At 32.7% G+C, this 19,525-nt stretch overlaps 1 protein-coding gene across 1 annotated transcript in view; it reads right to left on the reverse strand.

The window, feature by feature from the left end:
- LOC145678744 (tachykinin-like peptides receptor 86C) overlaps window positions 1–19,525 on the reverse strand; it is a gene marked incomplete in the record, with an annotated part of 805,565 nt that overhangs the window by 125,538 nt on the left and 660,502 nt on the right. Inside the window, 1 exon segment of the mRNA XM_081749208.1 lies at window positions 125–275. Coding sequence (XP_081605334.1) covers window positions 125–275 — 151 coding nt within the window.

The raw sequence follows: 19,525 nt of genomic DNA on the forward strand, positions 1-19,525 counted from the left end.
ATACGGTGTACAATAACACAATGCTATAACATTACTTCTAAAAATTAACTTTCACATTGACGTTATATGTCACTCTATGGGTAAAAGGAACATGCAATTATATATTACGTGAGAGGTTACTTACTTTTCTCTTTGATTTTATGGAGTCCAACTGTCTTTGTGTCAATTCACCAATGGAACGACTTCCCCATAATTCTCTTCCCATGGACGTGTAACAAATGGCCATTGAAAACATAGGTACAACATATGTCACCAGTGAAAATACCATATTGTACCTGAAAGTATAAAAAAAAGTTATGAAACATATGTAGGTAATAGTAACAAAACAGTAAAACTTTGTCATTCATGGAGCACATTGGTTAATTGTTCATCTCTAATGTGACGTGCCTGTGTTTGATCTCGGACCAAGTGAGTTTAAATGTTCTTATTACGCCAAATCTTTTACAATCATCGCTTTCATTAATTATCAGTCTTCTTTAGCCTAAATAGCTTTCAGTTCTATGTTCCACTGTTATACGGGCTAGGCTAAATGAGACGGAGGTGATGAGAAATGACTGCAATGGTGGAATTAAGAAAGTTGAAGGAATGAAAGAACCTCGAGAAATCGACGAACGCGGTATTGTCTACCACAAAAACCCATTTGACGTGAGTTGGAATCGAACCAGGAACCCCACGCACCAGAGATGAACACTCTACCACTGAGCCACGGTGTCCCATTCTTTAGTTTGAAGTGTGTAAACATTAGTATTGATGATTCCAGGGCGTGCCTTGGGAAAAATTTCCCCACGATCATATCTAAGATAATTCTTAATGTGGATTATCAGCATTTCTCCCGTAATTTTCATCCCTTGTATAGTGAAGTCTCCACCCCCTGGCAAAATCTTTTAAAATCGTTAGTGACTACAGGAGGTTAAATTACAGACTTAATTTCATTTCATTTTTCTTCATTCATAATTTTATTATACATATTATTGAATTCTTTGAGATAAGATCTACAATGTTAGAATTGTATTTCATAATATAGTACCAGCTAAAGTGGTACCTTCCTCTTCAAGTTCTTTTAGTAATTTTTGTTCGTTAGGCATCCTTTGTCACTATTAGATATTTGAACAAGGCGCAAAGCGCTTGTAAGTGAGGCACATACTAATATGTTTATTTGAGAGAGTAGGTTAAGCATGTGAAAACAAACAAGATATAGATTATGACAAGATTAAGACAAGATTATTAAGACATTGATTAAAGATATTGTTTGAGGAAATACGAAAGCATTACTGTATTTGTGGATAAATATTGTATACAGTACAGAGTACTGAGAAGTACAGCCAAAGAATAAAGGTTCACCGAAGAATTTAAGTGTATATTTTTTTGTAGATTTAAGTTTAGGTTACAATAATCACCAAGTAGTTAAAACGTGACTTTTCCATGATGGGGTTCCTGGTGGGTGCACTAGTGGTTCGGAAACTAATTTAAGAAGTAGATATCGTCTGAGCTTCTGTACTGAAAAGTGAAGTGAGAATATAATAAATTAATCAGTTCATCATCACTATTGTTTACTTGTTTATTTATAAGAAATATACATGATTTTATATGTGGTACAGAAATTTCACATCTTTCTCTAAATTTCTGGTTCGGACTGTGACGACGTGCCACTCTACTAGTTTATTCACCTGTATCCTAATATCTCCTAATGTTGCCTAAACACTGAAGGTTATGAGCTTAATCGATGATCGAATCTGGGACTTGAAATTATATAAAATATTCATGAGTCTTCTTCTAAAGTTAAGTTCCTTTGCTCAGGTAACAATGTATTTGTTGCCATATTCTCCTGCTAAATTTATAATTATAGTATTGCATTAGTATTTTAAGTAATAATGAAAATATTATTTATTATATTTATAACATAATTTAACTGCGTATGATGTGTATGATCCACTACTGCTACATATAGTTAAACATAATTTTAGAAATGTAAAAGATTTTTTGTGGCTCCTTCCTGGCTGTGAATGTGTAATCAGTATGTTGTAAGATCTTCTGTCAAAACTCAAACACCTAGCTTTTGTGAGTTTATCGTTTGTGGATAGTTAAATTAAATACAGTTCTAATTTTTTCGCTGTCTTTCTAACTGGACTAAGGTATATTTCCGTTTGGCATATTAATGTTTCGCCAGGCAATGCTGGCAATTTATATCATTATCTCTGTCTCATTGTAGGTATAGGCGAAACATGTATTCTTATTTAGCGTTTTCCTATTTCGCCTGATCTTTTGGAAGAGAAATATTCAATGTTCTAGGGTTTAATAATTTAATAGAGTTTCCCACCCCCTACAATTTATGTCAAAATGAGAACTCAAATAAAAGAATTCTTGAATTTTTCTTTAGCGAAATTATTTCTGTTCGCTACCTTTGTTACTAAACAATTTTGCCTTCATGTGCTTAAATTCGGCATTTTCGAAGTAATTCAAATAACCTTATTTAGAAAATTGCAAGTTCTTTTGTTTTTTATTATACTTTTATAACTTTCTTTTTATTTTGTTTTTATTTTATATAATTTTATTTATTTTATATTATTTTAATTTTATTTTAATAATTTTAACTCTTAATAATAATCACAGGTATGAAAAAAAGAGAAACAATAAAAATAAAATTGTATGATAGAATATCGCATTGAGAGCAAACTTCAAAATTAACTGTTATTCGGAATAAGTTGTAAAAATAAGAATAAAAATAATAATAAAAGAAAAAAGTGATAATAATACTCATTATAAGAAAGGTTACACTACAAATTGAAAATGAAACAGTAAATTATAACAATACCTGATGGTTCCATATTAAAAGTTTGAAATAATGAAATGAAACAATTAAAATTATATAACAAAATTAATTAAATGTAATGCAGATATTTTTTCCAGTTAGCGCCTGATGAAGATAACGTTAAGTTATTGTAACTCTTACGACTTATTTTAATTTAAATAAATAAGTATACACCCTGGTCAGAACAGTATTAATCATTTAATTGATTAATATGGTTGATGATTTGTCTAGAATAATAGATTTATATATCATTGAATTACTTAGAGTTATAGTATATGTTTCACTGTATTATCAGTTGTTAGCTATTACTTCTTCACTGAGGGAAACGTCCACATCCTAGTCTGATCGTTGTTTTCGACCAAAGTCTGAAATTTTCTTTAATTAATAAATTGTTAAAGATCATCTCATTTGACGTCAGAGACGCACGGATTGTTTTAATTTTACAATTGTTTACTATATTCCATAGCAGTCCTTTCCAACTGAATGCTTTGTGACGTCAGTTTTCTAACTTCTTCTCAGTAAATTATACGGAATAGGAAAGAAGCTGACGGCAAACCTAAATTAGTGGTGACAAACTAGAATATCCATAGCGTAGTCCATGGATTTGCAGCTATACTAATTTTGAATCTTTGAATATGCATATATTGTAACACTTGTTTTATTACAGTACCTTATGTCTTCTCTTTCGCTCAACGTGTTGTTCACTGTGATTTCTTTCATAGTAAAACCGCGTTCCTTACCCAGTTAGAAATTTGTATCCTATGATGACAACTGGGTATCTAATAACAAATGTGATCATTACATATATATTGCATGTTCGTTGGTTTATTCATCCTATCCTTTGCTTTACCAAGGGTTAAAATCTACCACTTTCTACCAAAGAGTGTAACATTGCTACCCCCACATGTATTTGTACGAAACATTATAAGTGTATCTTTCCGTCAAAATTTGCCTTGTTTCCTGATACTGTGTTTCATTAACAACACATATAAAATTATTACTGCAACGTACAAGAACTAAAGTAAACACGCAAAATGAAATGGAAACTTCACGTATTTTAAAGTAACCTGGTGTATTCTTATCTATTATAACCTATCCTAACTCACATTTTCTGAACGTCTTCCTTAGTTTTGATACTGATTTCAGTTGTTTTATCAATATATACATGTTACAGTGCTTTTCCCAACTCTGTATATATATAGTCCATAATATATCAACACTATTCCGTAATTGTTCAAAGATAATACATAATATACCAACAGTTGTAACTGATCTATCTCAGGGTGAATTTCTTGATTTAAACTAAACAATAATTGATATTTTGGAAAGCACATGAACTGGCTAGACCCACTTTTCACCGAAAATATTTTCACTAAACAGACGTTGAGATAACTGAATTACCTCTTCTCATAAAAGAGGGTTAATAATAGAAATAAATAGAGAAAGAAAATATCACAGCTTCTTCCATAATTATGTCTCGGGATAACAGCCTCTCGAAATAAATAGTAGACCAGATAAGACAATATCTTAGCACCTATTAGTGCTGAGCGGGATAAGAAACAGCAAGATTTATTATTATTTATCCAGAATGTGTCTCACACACAGAAGGATATTAAGTTCGCGTGGGCTGCAGTTATCACTACGAAAGAATCTAGCACGTTAACTTGTTTTTAAACTCTCAAGAATAAAGCAATAAAATTTAACGTATCTTCTGGCCTTTCAAACGTTTATTACACGTAGGCAGTCTCCTTTCCGCTTAAAATACAATTCCACGCGACACATTTGAGACAGAAAATACCTTTGTACATAGCGATATCAGTTGTACATTCTTAGATACCATGTTATATATATACCCACAGAAGATTGATCAGCTACACTCAAGCAGTCGCTCATGAGCATCTATCAACATCTCGGAGGCTTCAGACGCAATCTAATGTCGGAGAAACTTTTTACTTCTACTTAACAAAAAGTTCAATATAACAGTCGTCTACTTCAGATTGCTGTTTTCCTTGTTTATTCTGATTATGCTAAGGTTAGAGCAACAACCAATGATATGACACTGAGGTGCATTTGTGCTGAACAAAGTTAACTGTATTCTCAACGTCATGTGTGTTACTCATTATCTGGCTTCACAGATGAATTACGTATAATTAGCGTAAGAAAACAGAGAAAGTATTCTAGTTAATATCATCTACTTAAAGGAAGAAACTAAGATAATTATCTGCACATACAGTATGTATATGGATAGAGCGGAGACCTATTGGGAAATTAGCACCATAATAATTTATGATTTCAGTTTCACAAATATGCAATAGCTTAACATCATTGCTATACGGATAAATCTAAGAATTACTTACATACCAAATCCCATTCTCTATGATGTTTTAAAACATAATTATTACCAACTTTGAATATTTTTTGAGTCTTCTTCATTTTAGGGAAAAATCCACTGAGCACATTTATAAACATGTACCAATCAGTGATATTAAAACTTAAGTAACTTTTGGAAAATTATAAACAGTAATATTTTATTTTTTCTTGTACAGACTTTTCTCGTAGTGATCATATTCAAATAATTATCTTGTTTGAATCTCTGTAAGTTGACGTATAAAACAGTCCTTTACAAAAAATTACAAGTTTTAGCATTGACAACATACCACAGTAATTTCTAACTGGATTTTCTGTGACGTCACAGTTTGCTGCTCGGATTCTCGGGAAACTACTCACACGGAGCAAGGAAGCTAATGTTGATACAAAATAGAGGTGATAAGCAAACAAGGGTTATTGATGTGTTTGCTGGCACTACTCTTAGATTTGTGACTAATCGAAATATTCCACTTCATGTACCTCTTGTTCAACTTGTTCTCTTTTAATGACTCAGTTCACAAATGTTCACTCCTTTGCCACACATCGGCGATTTGGATATACGTAACTGAGGTAGCATACTATTAGATATCCGTCTCAATTCTTCAAATATGAACAAATTTACGATGATAATGATGATATGAGCAAGACGCCACAGGGAAAATCAACATAAGATTGGCAGATTACAAATCACATCACACATTTGCCGTTTTCTGGTTTAGATACTTTCTAGAAGTGAGGTAGAAACTGAAATGAAATCTTTCAGCTTAACGCCCTATGGTTATGCCCTTTAGGCTAAGGGAGACGGATGATTAAGCCAAGTGAACGATGATGGAAGAATTGGTGGAATGAGAATGTAGGAGGAAACATGACTATCTCGAGAAAACCCACGGGCACGATGTTGATATAAACTTACTTGGCTGGAGATTGTACCAGGTACTCCACGCACCAGGAGTTAGTGTTCTACCACTGGGCTACCGTGTTCCTCTCTGGAAGCAAGGTAGGAACTATAGTCTGTGAGCGAAATTGAGACCAACTATTGAATTTATGACGACGAAACACAGACTTTATTTCTCGTTTCGCCAAGTCTCTCCCTCAACTTAAGTCACGATGGAAGGAAATATGATGATTACAATATACCTAATTATCCAATAAAGCCACCTGGATAGCTATAGCTCGTAATGGGCCGTAAGGTAGAGAAATCTTAATAGCTTCTTATGTGCCTTGTGTTCTTAAAAATATGTATAAGAGAAGAATATCTATTAGAGCACATAATCTGCCTTTCATAAACAATGAATCAATTCTGTGCCTTCTTTAAGATTGGTTTAAAGGAACAAGTTTTGGCGATAGATGGCATTACAATCTTTGTATCTCTCTCATGTATTATTTACCTTTCACGAAAATTCACGATTTCTCTTACAAATTTCAACCTACATACTTCAAATTTTTAAGAAAAGCACTTCATAATCTATCGAAGGCAATAATCCGTGCCGATTTTTTGTTTAGAATTTTCTTCATTGTTGAAAGGCTTGATTGTTGAAATGGATAGCCAAACCTTTAACAATGGAACTGTTTTAACAAGGAAGAAAATTCTAAATAAGAAATCGGCACGGATTGTTTCTTTTAATAGGTTATGAAGTTCCTTCTTTAAAAGCTTGAAGTTTCTAGGTTGAAATTTGTAAGAGAAATTGTAAATTTTCGTGAAAGGTAAAAAATACATGGGGAGATACGAAGACTATAGTGACATCTATCGGGGAAACTTGTCCCTTTACACTAACCTTAAATGACTGTTTCGACAATCGTACGCGAAATAAGAAAAAGAAGTAAAACTACAGTATATTTGCAGTACCAGTTCTAATATACACATTCAGAGTAATAAAGTGGACAGAGAAGGAACTAGTAGAACTTAAGTGGAGAAGAAAACAATATTGACAGAGAAAGAGTGCTATAGAAAGGGTCTTCATTAGTAAGAAAGGAAGTAGAACGAAGATATAGATTGCAGGAAAATTCACATATTAAGAAACTATTTGTATGAAAACCAAGAAAATTCGAAACTATACAGAACACTAGTATCAGCCAATGATAATTTTAGGGGTGGCTGGGAGGTGGTAACTTAACTTTGGGGCATTACTAATACTGTGATTAATCTGGATCACCAGTATGTTTGCAGTACTACTTTCACATTTGGTTCATTCAATGTCATCCGCAGGGAAAATCTGAAATAACCACTAGTAGCGGCAGATCACAAAATGCAAACCAATCCGCTTGTATTATTATTATTATTATTATTATTATTATTATTAGGCTATTATTATTATTATTATTATTATTATTATTATTAAGCATTTTATGTACAATGCTAAACTCTATTTTATTCCAAGAATGGCCATTCGTTGTTTCAATGGATTACGAAAAAAAAAAAAAAGAAAAAAAAATTCCTACATACATTTTAAACTTGAAGAGAGACTTGTAGTTCTGGCCTGGCATATCTCGTTATATTGATGTTGTGAAGTACTGTGCTGTAGCAACATGTCTACTCAACAAATAATGGAAATGCCTGCGGTCTTGTACGTGCTATTTTATTTTGGAGATGATAAAAATGGAAAAATCATTTCAATGTATATCAAAAAGGAGATGCTAGATCAAAAAACCTTCGTAACAGTTCTCTCTCCAACTATTCTGAGCTACATTTGTAAACGTTATTAAATAGTTCTGTGAAAAAGTTCTGTATTTTTTGTCTTTTCATAGCCTTTCCAATGACTCTTAAATCACACCCACATAGTACTCTGATATACACTTTCTCTGTCACAAATATATAGATAGTTATCAAAATACTGAAACTACCGATGTACTACAACATGTAATTTATGTGAGTTAGTAACACTGCGCTGAAGCATTCATACACTGTAACTATATTGAGTTATTACTATTTTGGAAGACAGTGAGCAATAAGCAATGGTGTAAGACGAATTCGTGTGAAATAAGACAGACATTACTGGTGCAAAATAGGATACTTAATTTTCAAAGCGGCCGTTGTGCGTGAACCGTTATTTGGAACAAATATATTCAAATCCGCTTGTAAGTTAGTTATATCAAGAGTAGCTGCGCCCAAGATTATAACAATTATTTCGATTATTCAGAGTTCATGTTAGTTTAATGATTTGGCTTTGATATTTTTAAATTCTTTAATTATTGTGAAATTAACAAGATAATACAAAGGGCTGCAGTGGTAGAGCGTTTCTCTCTGATGTATGGGGTCCTGTAGAGATTCCAGCTTGAGCCATGAGGGTTTTGTTAGGGATGGGCACGAGTCGAGCTAAAATTCGACTCGACTCGAAACTCAAAGCGAATTCAAGTCGAGTCAAGGGTAATTTTCTCGAGTCGAGTTCCGAGCCAAGTCACTGTTTTGAGGTCGAGTTTTGAGTCGAATCGAGTTCGAAAAATGGCTCGCTCTTTTAGCTCGTTTTAACTCGTTTTGAAATCATTGCCTGATTAGACTGGAAAGCGAAAGCTATGAGAAATGTAAGGAGTAATGTGGAATATTTTTAGTGTTGCTCACGAGGTGAGACATAGCTCGCATATTAACAAGACGACAATGGATTTTTATAACAAGGCAGCCTCAAATGTCGTGAGCATTAACATACGTATATACCGTAGTTCTCACCACCAAGCCTGAGACATGCATTGTGAAAGTTTTGAGCCGAAGCAGAAGCCCAACCCGTGTAGGGATATTAACAGGCTTAGCTCGGTTCAACTGGGCGAACAGCTCGAGCCGGCTTGATTGAGATGAGACACCGATTCGTCTCTGATGACTCATCATCTCGAGCCTGCTCGGTTGGGGTGAGCCATCAGCTCGTGTCGGTTTGGGTGGGTGAGATGTTTGCTCGGCTCGATAGTGAATGAGCTGTGAGCCGAGCCGCTCGAGCCGTTGAAAACCCTAAACCCGGGCCAAGCAGTTTTGAACATGTGTGTCCTCCGGAACTCAAACCCAGAACCTCGTAAACGATGTCCTTTGCTCCTAGACTTCACGACTACCAAGGTCAGTACTCAACTAGTTTTTAGTATTCAGATACAAACCACCTATCTTTCATGTTTATACGCGGCATTGCTATAAATAATAATAATAATAATAATAATAATAATAATAATAATAATAATAATAATAATAGTAACTTACAATATAATGTGTGTATTGTATATGATTGTGTCTACTGTTGTTCTCAGATGTTCGCTTTCTCGGGACCAAGGTGCGTTTGAGTACATCACCAGTTTAACCAGCTACAAGTCTATGTGGCCATCACAGAAAAATAGCTCGCAACCAGAGATGCACTCATTCACTCAATAGTCATGGGAGAAAGAATCGGAACTCAGAAGACCTGCCCTACAAGTCTACTATCTGAATGAAGTTTTGCGCAACGGAAAAAAAATATAGAAACTCGAAAAATTTGAAAAATAAAACAAATTCAACATTCGTGACATCCAACGATGGGTTCCCAGTAAAATTTCCTTTATGTCATTTCCCTTCAGATTTATTAGCACGACGGACAGGAAGACGAACTATTATGCACTTACTGATCAAGCTGTACTATACCAAACCAAATAAATTTTCATATTCTACTGTGCATTTTCTCAAGTACGAAATAAACCAGGTTTTGTACTCTCTAAACCTTTACTTCAAGGAATAGAACCCTAACAGTTACCAAGTACATGTCACTAATCGTGACTAAGCATTTTTCTTTAGATTCCACATACACACATGACATTCTTAATTTTATTCAAACATCACATCAACGTTCACATTATATAATTTTAAATCTTTTGTTTCGCTTACATGCATGTGCCTTCTTCGTTTTGTATTAGTATTCTCATCCATGAACACACTCTAAATTCTATGGCTGTATACTACAGCTCGCATTTATAGGCACCAAATCTCAAGAAAACCTTAACCTAGCATGCACAATAAAAAAAAATATATACACACAAAATTATGAAATCTTAATCTAATCTAACCTACAACGCATTCACACCTCACACACACAGACACACACACACACAAATGAAAATTATTCTTTCGTAAAGACGTTTTTGTTGGCACACAAGGCCAATGTAAATATTGTGAAGCGATTTTGCCACTTACTTTATCTCAGCATCTATATGAATAAACGTACGATATGGAAAACCAGTTGGCCCTATCGAAATTTTAATAGAAAAAAAATTATCAGCTTTCAGCCAAAGTACAGCTTTGGAATAAACTTTCAAACTTTCATACGAATACTTTAGACAAAAATTCTAGGTATATTATATATATTCGACACCAGAGAACGTCACTCCTATCTACTATCCCATTTGTCCATTTGTTTACATAAGAATCGAAATAATACATGGCCAAAAAAGTAAAATCATAAAAAGAAGAAAACGAATACGACTGCATATCTGAGATTTGACTGATTTTAATTTTGTTGTTATAGGATGGTCGTTCTTAAAGGAAAGTACGTCAAAGGAATCTATTCTTACGTTATCTTCATAATTTATTCTATGTCCCCCCTTTTCTAAATAAACACAAGCCGTCACATATTGCCTGAGTAATTAGGTAGATCCTTTGGGAACGGAAGGGATTACGAATGCATGTTTACACTGCTATATTTTATAAAACACACCACACTGTGTCTAACTCGATTAATTTGAAGGTTAAAAGTAAATATTTTCAATGCAGGTTTCGAGTTTCTGACACTCTATTTCACTCAAGATTAAAACCAAAACGTTACTTACAATTATCCAGATGGAAGAAAATCACACGGTTTGAAATCTGAAGTACTGTCCTGAATCAACATATGACATTCTACACATAGGCCAGAACTTTCATCTTCATTTTTCCCAATACGCAGAATAAAGTATATTTTAATATTGAACGCTTTATCTATTGATAAACATTCGTCGTTTCTAAAAAAAATTAAAATTTCTTAACTTCAACACTTCAAATCATATCAGCATTCGCCATGCTGGCGAAATCAACAAGAAACTGCCTCACCAAAACTTTACTGTTCGTTCCGTTCCGTCCAAACTGCAAACTTGTAAATCGCAAAATTTTCGGCTAAATAACTTTTAAAACTAATTTCGCATAACTCTGTAATGCAGCAACGTTTTAACCACCTTATTTTCATTAAAGAATCGACGGGCAGTATATAGCTACTGCTCTCCTGAAATTGACGCCATTCAAGAAAATAACAATGTGACGTAATAATACGAACATCGGCTAGAGAGCAAATGACAAGATACCTCAAAGAAAAGCGACCAATTATTGATTATTTCGTAAATCTGTGCTACTGACGTCATACTAGACAAGATTGAAGATGATGAACTTAAAATTGACTAATTTGGACGAATTTCTATCAACATGGCTGAAAATTAAAGAATTTTTTTTTATGGATGATATTTTAAATTATTATTTTTATTTTTAAATTCTGGGAGATCTTTTAGGATGATTTGAGATAGGAAAAGCGTTCTACTGATGAAAATGAAGAGAAATATGTTAAAATCTTTAAGAAATATAAGAAATCAAGGCAGAAAAGAACAAAATATATTTAATACATGCAAAATAAATCCTAACTATTCTAAACACTTCCTACCCTAATCCTACCTCTAATATTATGAAAAAGAAATAAATCTCAATTTCCACCACTACAACTTCTACATCTTATCTGACATTGTTATATGATATTATACAGGGTGTACGAAAATTCCCTAAAATGATAACTCCATGTTGGGAGGTATAATAATAATAATAATAATAATAATAATAATAATAATAATAATAATAATAATAATAATAATATAGTAGTAGTAGTAGTAGTGTCCTTTGTAATAATTATATTGTCTATGTAGGATGCTTGAAGAAAGTACTTGAAACTACACACAGCATTTGGATCGATTCGATCAAATTCGAGTCGAGTTTCGAGTCGAGTTGGATGAAATTTTTCGAGCCGAGTTCTGGGATAGAGCTTAAAGATGTCTCTTTCGAGTCGAGTCGAGTTTCAATGAAAACTCACTCGAAATCGCTCGTGTCCATGCCTAGGCTTTTTGGTGGACAAACATCGTGTAAGTGAATTTTCTTTAGTTGCTTCCTTTCCCCTACTTTTTTCACTCCACCACTTCATTCTCATCATCACCAGCTCTCTTAGCCTACACGACACATCCATGCTACGTAAAACTGAAATATTTCATTTCTTTTCATCAATTTTAGTTGTAGCAAATAAAGAAAATATATTTTATTAAATAGTAAATTTGATTTGCACTAGAAGTACTATAATTCTTATTTGATTTGCTGAAGGGAATTGTGGTTTCCATTTGAGTCATTGAATTTACCTTGGTATTTTTATTGCATTAAAGATAATTTGAATAACCTATTTATAGTCAAATTACAGCAGGAAAGCATTAATAAATGGTAATTAAATTTTCGAGCTGTGCATCAAATCATTTAAAAGATTCTTTCATTTATTTACAGTATTTTTGTTATGTTTGAATTGATTTTGCTTGTTGGCAATTATCTTTTGACAAATTGCTTTTGATGAATTAGTCTGTTGAAATTTTATCTATTGGTAAACTATGATAACATATTAATTAAGAATAATATTTGACAAAAGTTATTTTTTTGTGAAAAACATCGATATATATATATATATATATACAGCTATAAATGGATAAATGAAGTTGACACGATTGCATATTTCAAAGAGAAAAATAACTAGAAAATTCCGTCTTTTGATTAAATAGTAGAACTTTTTAGGTCTGTGCAATAAATGGAATTAATGTAGATATATTGTTGAATATTTCTTTAGTAGAATTCTTTTTCATTGCATATTGTTCATAGTTTGTTGTTAGAATGAATTTAATAACTGCATTGATTTTAATAATGAGATAAACAAGAAATTTTCTGCTTAGTTCGAAGTAGTTTTGAATATAGAATTCTTCAGAAAGATTAAACACATTACAGAAAATGGGACATATATCTAGAATTAAACTAATAGAAAATAAAAGCTAAAATTTTGTACGAAACAAATATCGACAGGAAGAACATTGTCTGAAATACTCTGCAATACCATCAGATTGACAGTGTTTTCAACCTAACATAAAGTTATATTTTTCAAATATCACTGTGTTAGATTATTGCATATTAAATGAAAACTTTCAATCCTGAATTCAGTATTTAATGTTAAAAACTAAGAATACTACAGCATAGCTAACGCCGCATAACCAATTTTCAGTTCACGCAAGGATCATAATGCTATTTACACCAATTTGATATCTCAAACTATTTTCAACACTCGTTAAATACTTATGTAATAGCGAGAACATATAATCGTAACTACCAAGAAATATTGCTGTAGTGTTATAGGAGCAAATGTACGCAATAATCCTTTAAAGGTTTCTCACAAATGTTATTAATACGTAATTTTAAGCAGTATAATTATTTCTACCCATGTTTTCTAAATGATTTGATAAATAAAACATGTTGTAAACGTCATTGGGATCTTTATGTCCATTGAAAAATTATCTACAGATCGGATATTTATCAGTTTCTTGAGATAGAATCTTTCGAAAAATCGATCCATTGTAACTTTTTCTTAATCACATTCGAAATCTGTAATCTCATGATTATAGTATTCGACTCTAGGGTACTTTCGATGTGCATTACCTGGTCTGTCCCATTGGCATTACAAGGGTTGTAAAGGCTTTCAAATTTAAGATATTTACGATACTTTAGGGCCCTAAGTTTATAACTCAATAATAAGTGTGATATTGTAAGGTTTTGCTTAATATGTAGATTTAAACTAGCCAATGATATATCAGATATAGTGCCATATAATTGGAAAAAGAAAGAACTTTATGCTGGTTAGTAATATTGTTAACCCTTGTCGATGTTAGTATGTCAAACAATGTTTCCTGTTGATCTTTCCATCGTGAAAAATTTAAGCCTTTTTTAATATATTAGTTTAAAACTCAGCATGCAGTATCAAGAGAAATAGTCCATCCTGTATGTGTATAAGATTTTGGAATATTGGTTATAGATTAGCTTTATAAAATTGTTTATCTATTGAAATACATTGGAAGCTCAAACTGTTGCAGACTGAATCTGAGAAACATCGAATTTCTGTATTTCTCAATTGAGTTTGAAATTTCTAAAGTTATATAGTTATTTAGGGAGAATTATACTATAATTTTTGAAAATTATAAAGATAAAACGTAATCTAAGAATTGTGGTAGTTTCTCAAACGAAAGCCGATCATTCATTTTAAAGTTCCACAAGTTTGATTTTAATATACGCATTTATTTGCAAACAGCGAATAGAAGGTCCACGGAATTGTATCTGCGAGAATTATAATAATCAGGATAGAGACAGTCACTCCATTGGTGTTGACATTATTAGTCGCAAGAAATAATACACATATAACTAGCAACTTCCGGATAATCAAAACGACGATAATTCGCAAACACGAACGGGATTTTGTATTAGTAACTCCTGCTAGTGTGAGGTGGCGAAGAAAGGAAGTAGTTCAAAAGTAAGTAATTTCAGAAAAGGTGTGTAGTTTTTATGAAGCGTAATATACCCTTCCTCTTTGTTAGACTTAATAATTACATGTACATTTACAGTTGAAATAACTTATCCCCGAAGTTATTAATGCAGTCCATATTTTAAGGAAATTGTTTAACTATAACATAACTCAAAGGAGAGCTTCTGTTTAGGATTTGAAATTATCCATAGGCAGTGAGTTAATATATTACATCCTCAAACAAACGTTTAACAATAATGTTTCTGATAATGATCAAATTTTCGATAAACATATTGTATTGATTATTTAATGCTTTCCTGGAAATGGACAGTAAGTTGTTATTTGAAAACAAAGAATCTAAGTAAAATGAAATGTTGATCAAGAAACGAGTACCGATCACCATCACCATTGAGGATAACAATTAACAAAAACATGCGACAAGTTTTGCGGTCGATGAAACATGCTGATGAGAAAAGGGATTACACTAGTGATACACTTTTGGGCACATAAAGAGGAACTGCCTTATAAAAACAAGTAGACGTGTCCAGCATTTAAGAAATTCCGCTTCTAAAGAAAAGAGCAGAAAGTGGCAATTTTATTATTTTCTCAATATATAAATACGAAATTAACGACTTCTCTCTTTACTATCACGGTTAAGCGTTTGAACTGTTTCAGAGGAAATTTGGAAAGTAGTTAGTTAAACTTCGACCGAACTGGGTTTCTATAATTTCATTTCAATTCAAACAGTATCCTAAAGTGGAGAAAAGGTATTCAATTATAACTCCCAAATATTGTGCATAAACCTATTTTCCTCTTCCAAAGAGCAGAGATTCCAGTAAGTCATCTATACTGCTTTCTGGTCAAGGGCATACATGTAGTTTTCTTAGTAAATATGTATATATGTTGGCGAAATTTTATAACAGTGATATATTTTATAATTTATTAAGGTTTTCGCTTTCAAATAACTAACAAGTATGTAAGTAAAAAAGATATATATTTGTGCCAATGTAGCTTCTTTGTTCTTGATCTTTTTCCTCATAACTTTGCGTTTATTACCATCATTCTTTAGTGTACTTGTATTAATTTGCTTTACATTTTTATTGTTCACTAGTATGAGCTACTTTTTCTTTTCTTTATACCTGTATTATATTTATTTTAGTTGATGGCATGGGTTTCAACGTATTTTGTAACAGACATTGGCAGATTCTTACTCTCCTTATTCCTTGTTGTGTCGTCATTTCAAATATTTCCCATACTAAGTGAAAGATTTAGAAACAAAAATTATTTGTTAGTAAAAACGAAAACGTACCTCACATTGAATCGAATCTAGATCTATTGCTTTCAAAGCAAGAACACAAACCACTTGCCCACGAGAAACATTGAGTTTATTGCTAGCAAATCATCGTTATATTTTATAGAAATTCGCCTGGAATTTGTAAGTCTCAATTGAAGTCAAGTTACAGGAGAAATATATACAATTAAGGAGCTCTATAAAGAGCTTTCTGTGATTGCTGTGATTTTATTCAAGATTAATATCTTGTGTAGTCCCCATTAACTTTTATTATGATTCTTAATCGCCTTAGTGTAGAGTTAACTAAGCTGGCGACATATTGGTGTCCTTGAGGCACTTCTTCCCTAGCATTAAAAACTAGCTCCCATAGATCTTCAGCTCTTCTCGATGAGTTTTCAGGTTAATTGTCCTGTAGGTTTTAGTAACTGTTTCTCATAGATTTTCCATTGGATTGAGGGCAGATGATCCACGAAACCAATAGACTAATTTTAAAAAAGTATTTTCAAAGTACATCTTGAAAACTATCAATTGAAGGATATCTTTGTACTCTTTCGCGTGTAAAAATCTTTGGATAATTTTTCTTATTATATAATTTAAAAACTGAAATGAACGGTCGATAAAGAATATTTGAAAGCTATAATTAAACCCCTTCGCCCTTTAGGATATGCATTTCAATCGAAGTATAAAATCCCAGGTGGACCCAAGTGTTAACTAAGCCTATATTGAAATATTCATGTTTAAACGGTTCAACTGTTACCTCACTTTGGCCATTTTCTGTATACAAAATGGGAAATCAAAATATGGACATAGAAGTTGTGCTCTTTCCTCTTTAGAAGGGAAACTTTGAAGAACGCTGGGACACGTGACAACGTATTTTTAGTAAGCAATATACACATGCATATTCCGAGTTCTATCTTCTAATTTACGAAGCAAGTAAGATACCCTATTTTTCACATACATTTTGAGCTTTTCCTCCTTCCTAAGAACATTCAGTTTAATAAAAGTGACATGTTAAGACGACGGCTCGAAAACATGTTATGTTCATAAACATTAATGAAGCAGTTTTCTCGTGATGATACAGACAACGTCTTTTTAAATATGTGGGAAATGTGATTTCAAATGACTTCTACCCCACCTTGAACGCGAAAAGCTTCGATAAATATTCGTTTATTTTTAAAGAATGAGCTTATACACAGAGTTTCATTTTCCTATCTTGAAATGCTATTTGGAATTTTATTTTTTTACATTAATTTTGAAGCCCCTCTACTCCTTAGGATACGCATTTTACTAATATTGACATGACAAAAGACCCGATGTAGCTGTACCACTTGCTGTTTCTACTGCTACAAGTAATTTGTTGCTACTGCTAAAGTTATACGTGCGTTTAAAGGGCACGCTTGCAAGTATCAATACATACACAGATTATAGCTGGAAGGTTAAATTGCCGTTCATGGAATGGATCGTTATGTATTGGTGTCGATTTGTCTGCGAGAATTTTGAATAAGTATATTTTCCTTTCAATGGTGCTCCCCTGCTTTATTAAAAGTTTCATATGGCCATTGTACGTACATGGTAGCGGAGCTTTCCAATCAGTCGAATACCAAAATGAGAGTACTGTCATAATTTACTTTTTGTTTATTCTCATCTCAATGTTCAATGTTCAGTTTTGTATGTATTCAAACTATCTGGATTGTGAATTTGATTCCATTCCTATTTGTTCAATCATATTCGGTGATGCTATAAAACAACTATAAAGAGAAATTATTTTAAATTGAACACGCAAGTAGACTCCAGCTTTTGCTTTTAATTGAAAGCTTGATATTTGACTTGTTGCAATACTTTATTTCTATTGTTAATTTATGAGGACTAACTAGATTTTATTTTCTGACTGAAAACAAAATACTATGAGAAATTAGTTATTGAGTTAATATTACATATTCGATATTTGATTACTTGCATGTGTATGAGACATGCTCTATCAATTTGCCTCACATTTAACTTACATTAATTGTATTTTATTCTCAATGAAATCACATTACGCTATTCGAGATTTGTGTTGAATACTGACTAATTAGAACTCTAGAAATTCCGCCCTTGAGAATTTTTCAAGTATCAACTCTTTCTGCTGCGCTGATTATTTTCATATATTAAAAGTATCGATCGAACTATATGTACAATTGGAATACCTTGTTGAAATACGACGCATATACTTATAGTCTAGAATTGAAATATTGGTTAAAATATTTGTTATTCGAGTAGTTTGGCACATTCAACATTTTTCGTAATTTGAGATTACGTTGTTACAAATATCGAGTCAAATTCAAGATTAGAAACAGAGAGAGAGAGAGAGAGAGAGAGAGAGGGACAGAAAATTTTGATTACAATATTGTAGATATATTAATTGTTTTGCAACCGGATTTGATGTTGTTTAACCTATTTGATATTAATACATTGTTTGATAAATGTTATTTCTAGAAGCTTTCGTTGTATTTCTTTAGTTTTCCCTGTTCATGATCGTAAAAATTTCAGTATTCTAATATATGTTTTCAACTGTTTTCGTGAAACTACGAAAGCTTGATGTCATCAGTATATCTTTCCATGCTATAGTTTTGTGATGTCTTATCGGTGAACTCTTCCACTACCTACAGAAACCCGAGGAATAATTACAGCGGGGAACATTTTTAAACAAGTTTTCTGTAGCATGAGATTTTTCAACTGTTTCTATATGTTTTTGCCCACTGACTCAAAATCTAAAATCCGTTTCCCTGTACATGTTATAGTTTCCATGCAATTTGAAACTTCCGTATTTTATAGAGAAACAAATGGTCCATTTTAATTTGCATTTGTTTTTACTTAAACCTACTCTAACAGAGCCACATATTCATAATATTGATGTTTTTTTTTCTAATATGCTCTGTATTTCAAACTACATCATGTTTTCTTCAAGTAGACACAATTGAGTAAATAAACATGACGTATTTTGTTATGTATGTGGCCGCTACATACTTCCCCGCCAAAGACACATATAACATCGTTTGTTAGGCGTGCCTACAGAACGTATTTTCAAATTTCCCTTGGGGACCAAGACACAAAATGGGCTTCTCATATTGTGTGCCATAATTGTGAGGAAACGTTACGTGATTAGACAAAAGGAAAGTGAAAGGGTATGGCTTTCAGAGTTCCAATGGTTCGGCGAGTACCGAACGACCATCTAAGTGACTGTTTTTGCATGGTCAATACGAAGAGTATTGACAAGAAAAACCGACATTCTATTTTCTATCCGAGTATCCCGCCAGCAATTCGACCGATCCCTCACTCGGATGATATCCCGGTTCCAGTTTTTAATGATTTCGGGTCTTCCGAAGATGAAGAAAGTGAAAGAGACGGGGATCGCAGGGCTTGTGATAAAGTGTGTTAAGAAACGGCTCTGAAATCCAAAGACTCATCTAACACTAAACAACCATCTACACCTCAGCAGTTCATTCAACCTGAATTGAATTACTTATTGCGCGA

The sequence above is a fragment of the Thermobia domestica genome, chromosome 1 (assembly GCF_964235325.1).
Source record: "Thermobia domestica chromosome 1, izTheDome1.hap1.1, whole genome shotgun sequence".
Lineage (NCBI taxonomy): Eukaryota > Metazoa > Arthropoda > Insecta > Zygentoma > Lepismatidae > Thermobia > Thermobia domestica.